General features: G+C 35.6%; 2 protein-coding genes across 2 annotated transcripts; one reads left to right on the top strand and one right to left on the bottom strand.

Moving 5' to 3' along the window:
* Positions 1 to 7,032: 7,032 nt before the first annotated feature.
* her11 (hairy-related 11) lies at positions 7,033 to 8,368 on the bottom strand. The gene is made up of 5 exons (XM_053505195.1): positions 8,330 to 8,368; positions 8,093 to 8,188; positions 7,755 to 7,839; positions 7,580 to 7,663; positions 7,033 to 7,151 (listed from the first exon to the last, which is right to left on the bottom strand). The coding sequence occupies exons 1-5, from the start codon at positions 8,354 to 8,356 to the stop codon at positions 7,033 to 7,035; spliced, it is 411 nt and encodes a 136-aa protein (XP_053361170.1). The 5' UTR covers positions 8,357 to 8,368.
* Positions 8,369 to 10,666: 2,298 nt separating this feature from the next.
* her5 (hairy-related 5) lies at positions 10,667 to 11,793 on the top strand. The gene is made up of 3 exons (XM_053506592.1): positions 10,667 to 10,741; positions 10,960 to 11,055; positions 11,173 to 11,793. The coding sequence occupies exons 1-3, from the start codon at positions 10,691 to 10,693 to the stop codon at positions 11,671 to 11,673; spliced, it is 648 nt and encodes a 215-aa protein (XP_053362567.1). The 5' UTR covers positions 10,667 to 10,690; the 3' UTR covers positions 11,674 to 11,793.
* Positions 11,794 to 12,919: the final 1,126 nt, after the last annotated feature.

The raw sequence follows: 12,919 nt of genomic DNA, 5'->3' as shown, positions 1-12,919 counted from the left end.
ACACTCTCTGCAACTTTAGCAATATAAATGGTCCATTTATGTTTTTCCCAACTTTTCTTCCACAAAGTTGATGGTTCACCACTATCCTTCCAGTTTTAATCATGTTTTAAATTATTCTTTAAATTATTCCAGTATTTTCAATTTGTTCTGTTGTTTATTTGTTTGATGTAGGCCAATAATTTGACAAAAATAATTAATAATAATGAATAATTAATTTTATATCAATAATTACTAAGGGTTGTTTACATAAGTAAGGCCAAGCTGTTTACATAAGAGGGAAAGGGACATATAAAATTATACTGTATATTATACTGTATGGATTATACTGTATAATGCAAAAACAACAATCCAAGGAAATATGAAACTCAGAGTGTTCATGGGCTGTATGAGCTATAAGTTTAAACCCCACCATTAAGCTGTTTTAGATGCCAAAAAAATATATACATGTAACAGCAGTGAAAGTGTAAAGTAAGAGTTAAACTTAAATGTTGTAACTTTGGAGGAGAACGTGGCACTGTATATGGAGGATGTGAAGTAACAACAGAGCAGCAGAGGTTCAGACAATTAAAACCACCACCCCCACACCCCACCATGACCCTGTGTACAGGATAAGGCAGTACAGTATTGACGATAAGTGAGTGAGTGTGTGAGTTTGTAAGTGAGTATATTGTATGCAGCAGGAGGAAATGCACAGGGTAAAATCATATATTTATGGTGACCTCAATGCACGTAGCATATAGTGGGAAAGTAGCGTCACTGGTACAAATGGATTAGCTTGTGAGAACTTCATTGCTGATAAGGGTTTAGTCTGTATAAGTTATGGTAATAAAACTAAAAACAATACACAAACAGCGAGTACAATCGATCTTACTTTGGTTTCTAAAGTAATTGCTGCTATTTGCACTTGACATGTTAGAACCAGTCATTATTCTTTTATACCACAAAATGGTATGAGGATGCACCAGGAGGAGGAAAGTACAAAGGTGGATTTTAGAGAAAGAGGACTGAGAAAGGTTTAAAGCAACTTTTTTAATTATATGTGAGGCAGCATGGATTAAAAAAAAGTGTGTACCATGATGGAATCAAAACTGCACTGATACTATTAAAAATAGTAAAAATGTATATTTTTAAACAGCTTAAAGCACACTGTTCTTTAGAACAATTCAGCCAATATAAACGAGTTCAAGCAATCTCCTGGAACTTCCAGACATACATTCTGGACGCAGTACTGCAATACAATTGAAAGGGAAACACAGTTATCAAACATGTGGAGAATGTTTAGGAAGCTCAGTGGAATAAGAAGGAATTCAAATTCCTATACTGCACTAGGCAGATAGACGAAACCTTTATAATGATACATAGCTCAAACCATTTCCCAACAGCAGCCAGGCAGGATATGAGTAACAATTGTACAGCACACTCAAATACCAAGAAAACAAGCTACAACAAGGTGCTTTAGAGCTTTAATTTACATTATGCATATTAAGGAGCACTTTTGAAGGTACAACAAACATCAGGGAGAAATTGTGTTTGTTATAAAATGTTAGCATGTATGACAGAACGTCTCTTTGGGGAATTTTCTTTCTTTGTCATTAAACATGGATAACTGGCACCATTCCTGCAATGTGGAAACAAGCAACCATAGTACCAATATTTAAACTGGTAAAGATGCTTCTGACCCAGCGAGTTACAGATCAATTGCATTAACATCACAGCTAGGGAAGACTATTGAGCACATAGTGGTGAGAAGTTTTTTTTTAAGTCTAAGAACTGTTTAACTTCTTACCAAAAAAAGATTTCAAAAGGGAAGAAACACAATGGATGCAATTTTGTGTTTGGAATCAGAAATAATGAAATCTGACAAAATAGAACTTAGGGTTGGTGCAGAACATTCAAAGAAATAAGCAGCTGAAAATGGTACACCACAGAGTACTGTCTGCAGCCAGTTACTTTTTCATATTATTGTACATTATATCACTGAGTCAGTAGGAAAAAGCAGTGAGGAAATCACTGTATGCAGATGATAGAGCATTTTGGATTAAGAAAAGGAATATTGAGTATATAATGAATAAGACGCAGTGTGCAAAGGTTGAGAGTTGGCAAATAAATGAGAATTTTAATAATAGCAAAGACACAAATCATATGCTTTGCTAGATCTCACAAGAATGCATCCTTTAAGTTATATGGTTAAAAACTTAAACAAGTTAAATCAGATTCTAGATGTCTAATAAGAAGTTTACCTGGAAACAAAACACTGTAAAAACTAAAACCGAGTACAAAAAGCTTCACAATATGTATAGCAGGACAAGACGGGGCAAGTAGGGAGCACTCTAGACTATGGCCATATACTGTAGCTCACAGCTCTGCAGCAGAGTCAAGAATTAAACAGCTGAATATCCTATAAGCTCAAGCATCCCTGATTTCTTGTGAGGCTTTTAAAACCTCACTGGTCCCAGTTATTCAGGTTAAAGTGGAAGAAATACCACTAAGAATCAGTAGGTTCAAGGTAATATCATAATGAGTCATAATGAGTCACATTCAACAAAGGCCATCCTATATAAGTGTTGGGAGCACAATAAGCCTAACTTACAGCTTTTGATTGGTAGGGAATATCAAAGCAAAAAAAAACATGGACCTATGTAAACTACCCAACAGTCTCACAGATTCTAAACCTGCAATACTTTCTTGCCAGTTAATTTTGTCATTCAACCCTATGACAAAATTAAAGGCAATTATGCAGCATGGATGACAAAACCACATTAAAGAAATAGAAATGGGAAAACTAATCATATTTACAGACAGGGCATACATACAGCTCACAGCACAAGTTAGAACAACATATTAATTGTCTCTGTATATTCTGTTGAATTATTATACATATTATACAGTATGTTTAAAATATCATATACACTGGTAAAACTGTATAATAAGAACTGATTGTAAACCATTTCAGACCATGGCACACAGGATTAAATCAGAATCTTTAAGGATTAGGCAAACACCCAACCACCCACCCAATCACTTACTCACTCACTTATCATCTATACCGCTTTTCCTGTATACATGGTTGGTAGAAGCCTGGAGCCTATCCCAAGAGACTTAGGACTCCTGGCATCGCAGGGCACACACACTCTCTCGCTTATTCACACACTATGGGCAATATGAGAACACAATCAGCATGTCTTTGGACCGTGGGAGGAAACCGGAGCACCTGAAGGATATCAACCAAGCACAGTAAGCACATGCAAACTCTATGCACTCAGACTTAAGGCAGGACTTGACCCCGGACCCTTTTGGTGCAAGGCAACAGTGCTGACCATTATGGCAGTGTGCCGCCAACCCTGAAAAAGCTATTAAAAATGTATTAGGGAAAACAATTTGAATATTCTTTCCCCAATCAAACTACTAAAAAATTTAATAAAGGCGAAGAAAAAGAAAAAGAAGAAGAAGAAGAAGACGACGATTGATTAAAGAATTTGATTGAGTGTTTATGAGAGAAATGAAAGTTGTGTGATTGTAATGTACACAAGATGGCAGCAAAGGCAACGAAACCAATTTTAATATACTGTAATTATTTCATGTAATTGCTTGGTAGGAGGGGATTGGCAATCAAAAGGTTGTTCCTTTGGAAAGATTATCATAAGTTTGTAAGCATGCGCAATGGTTATAAGTTATAGGTAATTATAATGTTAAACCAGTCAGTTACCTGAGTGTCACATTTCCTATGAAGCAGTATGGACCAACCACTGTTTAAGCTCGAAGTTTGCTATAGGCTAACCCAGTTGCTAGTCACAGCTAGGTGGTTGTTAGGCTAACTGAGTTGGTTGCTGTGATATTCCAGTTGGTTGCTAGTATGTTGCTAGGTTGGTTGAGTCGGAGGAACAAAATGTTGATTTTATCAAACCAAAATAATTACCAGTTTACATTAACCTGTAAAAGCCAAATTGAACACTCTAAAGGTGTACTTCACAAAAGCAGAATATCTGTAGTATTCTTTGTACTATTACTGCAGTAAAATGTTGCAGTGTAACTACTATTAACTCTCTTGGTTGGAGATCTTATCACATGGATGCCCTAGGGTTAGTGTGTCTATATATGTGTGTCTCCTTGGGATGCGTCTGGGAATGGTTTCACTCAACCATGAAGACAGTTCCGGCCTTGACTGGTGTTGACAGCTGTTTCTCTGAGGACTTGACTTGGCTGCAGTTGCTCGATAGTTCAGGACTGGAATTTCCTACAAGTCTACCTGAGTCTCCAATAACTACCTGGACTCCATATTAACATCAATTAACATCAACTGTTATAGCTGAACTGGCTAACACACCTAACACTGTATAAATGCAGATCAATTCATGCTTTCTGTTTCACCCAAATAAGGATGGGTTTCCTGTTGAGTCTGGTTCCTCTCAAGGTTCCTTCCTTTTACCATCTCATGGAGTTTTCCCTTGCCACTGTCACCCTCGGCTTGCTCATTAGCGAAGCATCCGAAAGCAACAGTTTGCTTCAGATGGTAAAAAGTATGGAACTCCAAAGTGTTCAAAATTAAATAAATAAATAGGACATGATGAAATAAATCACTCTATGAATAAATAAGACACATATATGTAATATGAGAATGATATTGTGAAATAATGGAACATTTTTGAAAAAAAGCTTATTATTGTGAAATATATTGCACTCTGCAAATTATTTTTTCCCAATAACAGAGATTATTGCAGAGGCATTTTATTTAATTCATGCTGTTTTTATTTTTAAGAAACAGCACACATCTCACCATTAATTGTTCAAAGGAGATTTATGCATTTTTGGACGCCTTTAGCATTCCTTTACAATGTAGAAAGAAAGAAAAATCAGGAACGATCATGAAGTGAGAAAGTGACCCCAAACTTTTGAACAGTAGTGCATGTTCGGTGATACTTTAAATAATATACTTAAAAAGCATTTATTTCTGTATTGAGTTATATTTTTATTCTAGTAAGTTGTGTGCTAAGTCAAAGGCACGGAAGATGGCGGAGTTTATCTAGTTCTGCTAATTTTAGCAGATCAGATGGAGAGGGATAATTTACCAGTAGATACTGTACTGCCACCTACTGCATAGAATACGTATTGCACCATTAGACCTAAATCGATACTTTATTCCCTATTACTTACCTCTGAATAAAGAAGCAACCAATCACACCGCTGGCTCCGCCCTATTGCTTTTGATTGACAGACCGATTCATTCTGCTGAAAAGTCACATTATGAAATACATTTACATTTAGGTATTTGGCAGACTTTTTTTTTTTTTTTATCTCATTACACATCTGAGCAGTTGAGGGTTAAGGGCCTTGCTTCAGGGCCCAACAGTGGCAACTTGGTGGTTGTGGGGTTTGAACCTGGGATCTTCCGAACCATAGTCCAATGCCTTACCACTGAGCTACCCCTGAAAATAAATAGGCTTTCGTGAAAAACGGGATTTTGAAATAAAAACTGACATTGAAAAAATGAAATTTTAAAATAAAAACAGCATGAATTTAATAAAATGCCTCTGCAATAATCTCTGTTATTGGGGAAAATAATGACCATGAAATATTATTTAATAATAATAAGTAAATTTATATAGCAGAGTGCAAAATCTTTCACAATAATAAGCTTTTATTTAAAATATGTTCCATTATTTCACAATGTCATTCTCATAATACATCTCTGTGACTTATTTATTCATAGAGTGATTTATTTCATCATGTCCTATTTATTTATTTAATTTTTAACACTTTGGAGTTCCATAAAAAAGAGAATATTATCTCCAAACCGCAGGCATTGTTATTCTGGTCGCCATATTGGACATCTCACCGTTTTAAGTAAACAAGGCTCTATCTCATGAGAATTTATTGGAATATATACAGTATGTATAAACTATCAATTAATAACATCATTGAGGTTTACACTATAATGTTTAATGGCGAATAAAATATGTTTTGTTTATATTTTTACATGTATTCTGATATTAGAATCTCTAAGCCTTAGTTCCCAAACACTGAGCAGGAGATTTATTTGGTCGTCGTCGCGATTTATGTCTGCAGTTAAACTTTGAGTCACACGGGGGAGCCAGCCAGTAAGTTTTCTCCCACTGTTTGCGTGATAATTCCGCCTGCACTTTGAGAGTAGAGGAAATAAAGTCTTTGAATGCCTTAAAATACATTTATTTGGAATATTTTAAGTTAAAAGTGACATGATTTCAATAACACACGTATATGAAGTTGTTATTTATCATATGTAGCCTATCTCAGAAATAGGCTTTCAATAAAGTGTTGTGTAGACAGCAACAAAAATGATAAGTTCCGTTTATTTATGCACATATCACCATTTCTCATGATTTATATATAATCCATACTGTGAATGGGGTCATGATGTTTTGTCATTTAAAAAAAGAGTCCCAAAAAAAGGTGGGAAAATACTGATCTAAGTGAATTAGTAACGTTTTCACACAATATTTTTTTATAGCTGTTTTTTTTTTCCATGTGGAGCATAATGTAGCCATCTGACATGAAACTAGTTAATGCTCTTAGTATGACATTGGGCGGCTAATTTATTATTGTGACAGTGTAATATGTAATAATGTATTAATTTCCTGGAAATTAACCTGTTAACATTTGCATATGATTATAATTTTTGTATAGTTTTTTTTTTTGCCATGCCCAAACTAATTATTTATTAAATGTATAATGTTTGTTGCGTATGTTTCCATATACTGTACCTAAGCACTGTGTGATCAACAAGAAAATATATTACAGGAGACAGTATTAGAGTTATACATGTATTTGTCAAGTATTTTAATCATGAATAATCACTTGTGAGAATACAGTACATTGCTACTTACAATTTAAATATTTACAGTATACAAGTCGAATCAGTAAGGTGCCTAGAGGCATCCGCATTTGTCAATAAATAGATTATGTATGTACACTGTAATGTCTTTCAAAGGCTTTTGGACTTTATGTGTCAGTTGAATGAGCAAAAGTCTTCTCCCCTACAGATACTACTTGTGTCCACTAGATGTCTATAAGCGCCTTGTTTCCACTCGGTCTTGATACTTCCAGCACTTCGTACCATGTCAGCTCCAAGGTCTCCATGTTGTTTGGGCTGAAGGGAAGACTTCTCTTGTGTTCACCTTAAGAGATGGTGACGTAGGAAGAGCTCTGGACTCTGGATGCAGTTGTATTAGCTGAGGTAAACCTCCAGGACTGCACACAGGGAATGCTGTTGTAAAGTGTGGTGGGGAGGAGGAGGGAGAAGACACCAAGGAAGCAAAAGGTATGTAGAGAGGAGAGGGTGGAGGGGAGAGCTGTTCGGATGGGGTAAAAACAATAGGATTATGGTAGGCAGACTTTGAAGCAATTGTAGATGTCTCGTTGAAGATTAGATCTTGTGTATAAGAGTTAGACACTGGTGTAGATGAACAGAGTTTTGTAAGAAGACTGGATGATTTGGTGTCCGATTCTCTCCACGGTCCGGAAGAATGGCCCTGGTCGCAATCCAATCTGGAAAAATATTCCAGGCTAATTCTGGGATTTTCTCTTTCAAAGTGGTGCATCTGACCCATGAAGGAAGTAAAGTCTGGAACACATTGATGAGTGTGAGCAGCAGAAGCAGGTTTTGATGAGTTTGTTTGAGTGGGAGAGACTGTAAGGACAGGAGACAACGGTTAAAATTATGTTAAATGTGGTCACAACCAAATCATAAAATACCACATTGACTCATATAGCTTTCTTACCTGTTTTGTCACGTGTGTTCTTTCGAATATATTGAACAGTCAGGTCCAAAATTTCTGCTTTCTCTAGTTTGGGGTTTTGTAAACGCTGTGGAATGGAGGAGGGGGGAAAGCTAATTAATTCTCCTGTAGAAAAATAGATGCTACACGAGTAGAAAAACAAGGTAATTCAGGAATAATGATGCATAGTTACTAATGTTGCAGTAAAAAACAGGCTTTTATGATGTATGTATTGCAGACATTCTACCGACAAGAACTATACATGTATAATGATTATTATTATTATATAACAGCCTATAATAAAACAGTGAAATGAATTTCCTCAGGTTCAGTTCACTTACTGTATCTGCTGTGCTGTTGAAAAGCAGCGTTCTGAGCACAGCAAGGTTTTGATTGATTCGGTCTCTTCTTTTCTTTTCTATCACTGGCTTTAGTTTCTAAGATGAGACATTAAAACTTTATTTAACAGTTTGTATAAATGTACAGTTTAAAACAACACGAGATAAAATGCAAGTGGCTACATAATGAGTTCATTAGGCCTATTTGAATTAGGGCCTATTTGCAGAATTCATACTTACTCTTCTCATGCTTTCCGTTTTAGCCATGGCGGTAGAACGAAATAATCAATGTGTCTTTATGAAGTATGTCCAGGAAAGTTTTTTAGATCAATACTTGCGGCGAGCTGAGCCTGAAACTTATATGAAGCGCTACTCTCCGCTTTTTTGTGATTGGTGGATAGTATGCAATGACGTCAGTAACTCCACCCCATCCCAACCCCCTTCCCAAGCGCGGAAAATGTGAGGGAGCTAAATGTTTTCCCCCTATTTTAATTTGCTTGAAAATGTTTCGCCAAATTTACTGACTTTTTTTTTTTATTTGAAACCAAAACATATTAGTATGTGAGTTGGCTATCACGGAAAACAGCTTAATAACTATATAATACCACCACTGTAGAATACGCTTTGGGCATTGTCAGCCATAAGTTGTGAGGATGAAACATTCGCATATCTTAAAACTTTGGGACATGTAAACACTGCATGCTTATGCGTTTATAACGTATAATATAAGCCATTGTATTAGTGATCCGTGTTTATGTGGGATGGTGGTATAATGGCCAAACTTTTAGCACTATTCCGTTAAGTGTGCTTGTGTGTGAGTGAATTGCGTTAGGTGAGAAAGGCTTAGTGAGAGAGTCAACAGTTAACTTACTAACACACGTGACTTTTTTGAAAAGAAGTTCCATTTAACCATTTACTATTTTAATTATGATTATATTGGTGCGATCAATGATCGATTTAATATCGCCTGCTTCCATCAGTAAAATATTTTTGTCCCCCAAAAACGCAGAATCCAAGAATTTCGAGATAAATCTCGTCGTGAGAACCGAACAGAAGTGTCATATGAGGCACCAAGACCTTGTGCCCAACCATATCATGTCGGTTGTTAGGTGAGAATGTGGACTCTTGGTGAACTTATGGGACCAACTGCGCAGCAGTTTCAGAAGGTCAAAGGGTTACGGCGAAATAACAAACTTCAGACTATCCATATAGTGTTGTAGACCATGCATCATGCATCACCATGTAATGCATGAATGTTCCAGTGAACTCCAGTCTGACGGGGAATACGCGCTACAATCAAGAACTAACCCCAAGCTTTATAGGTTTTATGTGTATTCCTGACTCGTGACAGAAACGTTTGACTGGCAGTATTAATTGTGGCTTTTAACACGCCTGTGCAAGTCTTAGTTTCTTACAAATATTCCATAAAAATTACCACTTATACTACCACTCTTACACTTATACACTAAATTACAGGCTATTAAATACCTGTACATTTGCTTAAATGTTGTTTGCATTGTATGCTTTTATGTTAAAGTTTTTTTGTTAGACTATTGCATTCTTAAAGATCTGCTGTACATGCTTATTTTCAACACGGGCATTCATTTTACTGCGTATATTGTACAGCTGATTTTATTTTACATTTAATTATGCACGTGACTAAAAACCCTAAATGTGTGAGGTGAGAATTCCGCACGTGTCTGTGGAAGAGCGTGGGTCCGCAACAGAGTGTTGGTGTGTGGTTAAGTAGATGGGTATATGCCAGAGGTGTAATGGCCAAACGTTTAGCACCATTCCGTTAAGTGTGCATGAATGACCTAAGTGATAAATGTTGGAATTGGTGAGAAAAGTCAACAGTTAGCATGTAGATCCGCCCGAATCAGTGGTTGTAAACAAGTGATTTTTAAACTAAATCTACACTCTGTGAAATACAAATGAAATTACTGAGAATAATAAAAGGGTTCTATTACAGTTAAAATGCAGGGATTTAACAATAAAGTGAAACATTCTCATTCCAAACGCTTGTGTTCAGAAAATCTTGGCCCACGATTAAAGGTTATATAGAAATCTACAGTGTCTGGTAAACACAATAGGGTTCTACTGAGTTGTGGTGTAAAATTCAGTGCTAAATACAAAAAAAACTATCTTTCGAGTTTAAATATTTGTGTGATTTGCTTACAAATGTTATTCCGAGCTTTATTTGACGTTGTAAAATGTTCTAAAGTCTACATACTGAAGTTTCTCTTAATTATCCAATTAATTTTTTTGTGATCGGTTGGCAAAACCTTCATCTGAGCACTAAAAAACAAAACCGATTTTCCAGATGTTTGGTGGTTTTGCAGCTTAAAATTTTCTTTCCTTTTAACACCATGTCGTGTATTCTAATTGTTCTTATTCTAAACATTATTGTATTCAATTATTATAACAACTACTCTATAAATAATAAAGAAAGGGTGTGTTTTATGGGGACTCTGATCACTATTGGTCGGGTAAGCTCATGGGCGGGGATTGCATTTAGCGTTTAAGTATAACATGGGCCTAAACTCAAAATGGTCCCAGTATCTTATGTTGAAGTAAACTTGCCGACTGGAGGTACTAAATATGATGACAATGTCTAGTGATATACCAGACGAGAAAGATTTGGTAAAACGGGTAAGAAATTTTTATTGGTTATTGTAAACTGTGTTGTTTTTGTACACACTTCAATATCGTTTTATTATTTAATGCATATTAATAATTTTCTGTAAAAAAATAGTCTACGTCCTATCTTTGAACGAAGTATCAATCAAAAGAGAAGTTTCAAAGAACTGTTAACATTTTATTTACAAATTTTCTAGTAATTTGATGATGTACTATTCTTTACTTTTCAGGTTCCCAAACCCCTCATGGAGAAGAGGAGGAGAGACCGTATTAATCACAGTTTAGAAACATTAAGGCTTCTGTTGGTGGAGAACACATGTAATGAGGTAAGTTGTGAAATTTAATGCCAAATGCCTAAATAGTTTTTTTTGTCATGTTAAATGTCTTTGGCAAAACTTTGCAGTTGACTAAAAAACTTTTTTTTATCTGTTGTCCTTTTAAAGAAACTGAAGAATCCCAAAGTGGAAAAAGCAGAAATCCTGGAAAGCGTTGTAAATTTCCTGAAGGCAGAGCAGCAGCAATCCAGGCCTTACTCATATTCCATCAAAAGAGAAAAAAGAAAATATGAGGAAGAAGACGAGTACGGATCTCCTTGTAAACGTCAGCTAAACTACAATGATGGGATGAGAACATGTCTACGCAGAGTCAGCAATTTTATTGCAAGCAAGAGCCAAGAATTAGAGGGGAGTATGCCAGTGACCATGCAACAGGAACATTCCATTCAAGGACATCTCTCGCCAGCTCTGCACCTCAGATACCATGGCAGGTCCATACCAGGGCAGCAGGCATTTACTTATGTGGAGTCAACCAGCTCTTGCATGCCACTGGGTCATTCTTTGCTTTCTCACAGGACTGACATATATGAGCCTACAAAGAAGACAATGTCCAGCTCTAAACAGCCTTTGATGCCAAGTGATTCTGTGTGGAGGCCTTGGCCACAGTGACAACCCGACATAAAAAAAATCAAAAACTGACCAGAATCCTTAAAAGATTAAATTTATCAACAACTCATAATGCTTACAAATCATTTCTATGAAAAAGACTGAAATGTAAATGTACATCATGTGTAAATATGTGGAATTTGTACAGTAGATACTGAAATCTTTATTTTTATGATGTGCACAATGACAGTAAAGTGTGTGTCTTACATATATGTTTTGTACTTGATAGCATATATTTTTTGTATGAAAGAAGTGTTTCTAAGTTTTGGAGTTTGCAAACAATTTTGGAAAGAGTTTTCCACATCTTTTGTACTTCTATCTATGAATTGACACTTATACATGCATTGTCTGGAAACTTTTATTTTTTGTACAATTTTTTATTGTTACGTTTTTCTTGACGGCATTCAATTACACATGGTGTACAAGCGATTTGTGTATTAATGTGTTTATATTGAAAGAATAAATCTGTCGGGATATATTCTTCTACAAGCTTCTTTGATTATATTGTTCTGTTTTCTGCTATTTTCCATATATATCTCTTTTTATCAAATCACTACAAAAAAATCCCCTGAACGTTCAGCCTTATAAGCTGCAAACAGGCCAAACATTTCCAGACTTTCAGTTTTCCAATGTTCCACTTCAGTGCATTGTTATCTCTGTAATGTGTGCCTAAAGCTGCAATTGTCTGCCTAACCTAAGACATTCAGATGCAAATAACCGATTAGACTTCCTGCTCTCATCTTAACTGTTGTCTTTTGCACCCTTTTCCCCTACAATTTACAGTATATAGAACACTTTGGTTTTGGTCTTTTTCCATTAAAGACCAATCAGTTACACCTTTACACAGCCGAGCGGTAACTGTAGACAAATTGAATAGAAAACGATAAACGAACGATTGCATACTGTAATGCATAACAATTGATCACAAGGAATATTTCAAACTCTTATAAAGCTACGTGATCAACTACTGAACACCTTTTCACCAGCAGCCAAAAACATGAACTTAAATACATTTTCATGCTCTGATATATGCTTTGCAAATAGATTTTAATTGGCGTTTTTTCATTGATTTAGAAACGAACGTTTTTTTTTGCAATACTAAATTATCATACTATTATACCTTATATTATAGTATATATACTCTTTATTATATTGCAGTTGTGATGCAAACCGTATCGCTTTCATATACAGTAATAAAAAGAATAAAATAACAAATCATATTCATTTATCATTTTCTGTCATTGCACTA

This window comes from Clarias gariepinus, chromosome 10, assembly GCF_024256425.1.
Source record: "Clarias gariepinus isolate MV-2021 ecotype Netherlands chromosome 10, CGAR_prim_01v2, whole genome shotgun sequence".
Lineage (NCBI taxonomy): Eukaryota > Metazoa > Chordata > Actinopteri > Siluriformes > Clariidae > Clarias > Clarias gariepinus.
Note: the sequence above shows the minus strand (reverse complement) of the source record. Positions and strands in the feature narration are given on the sequence as shown.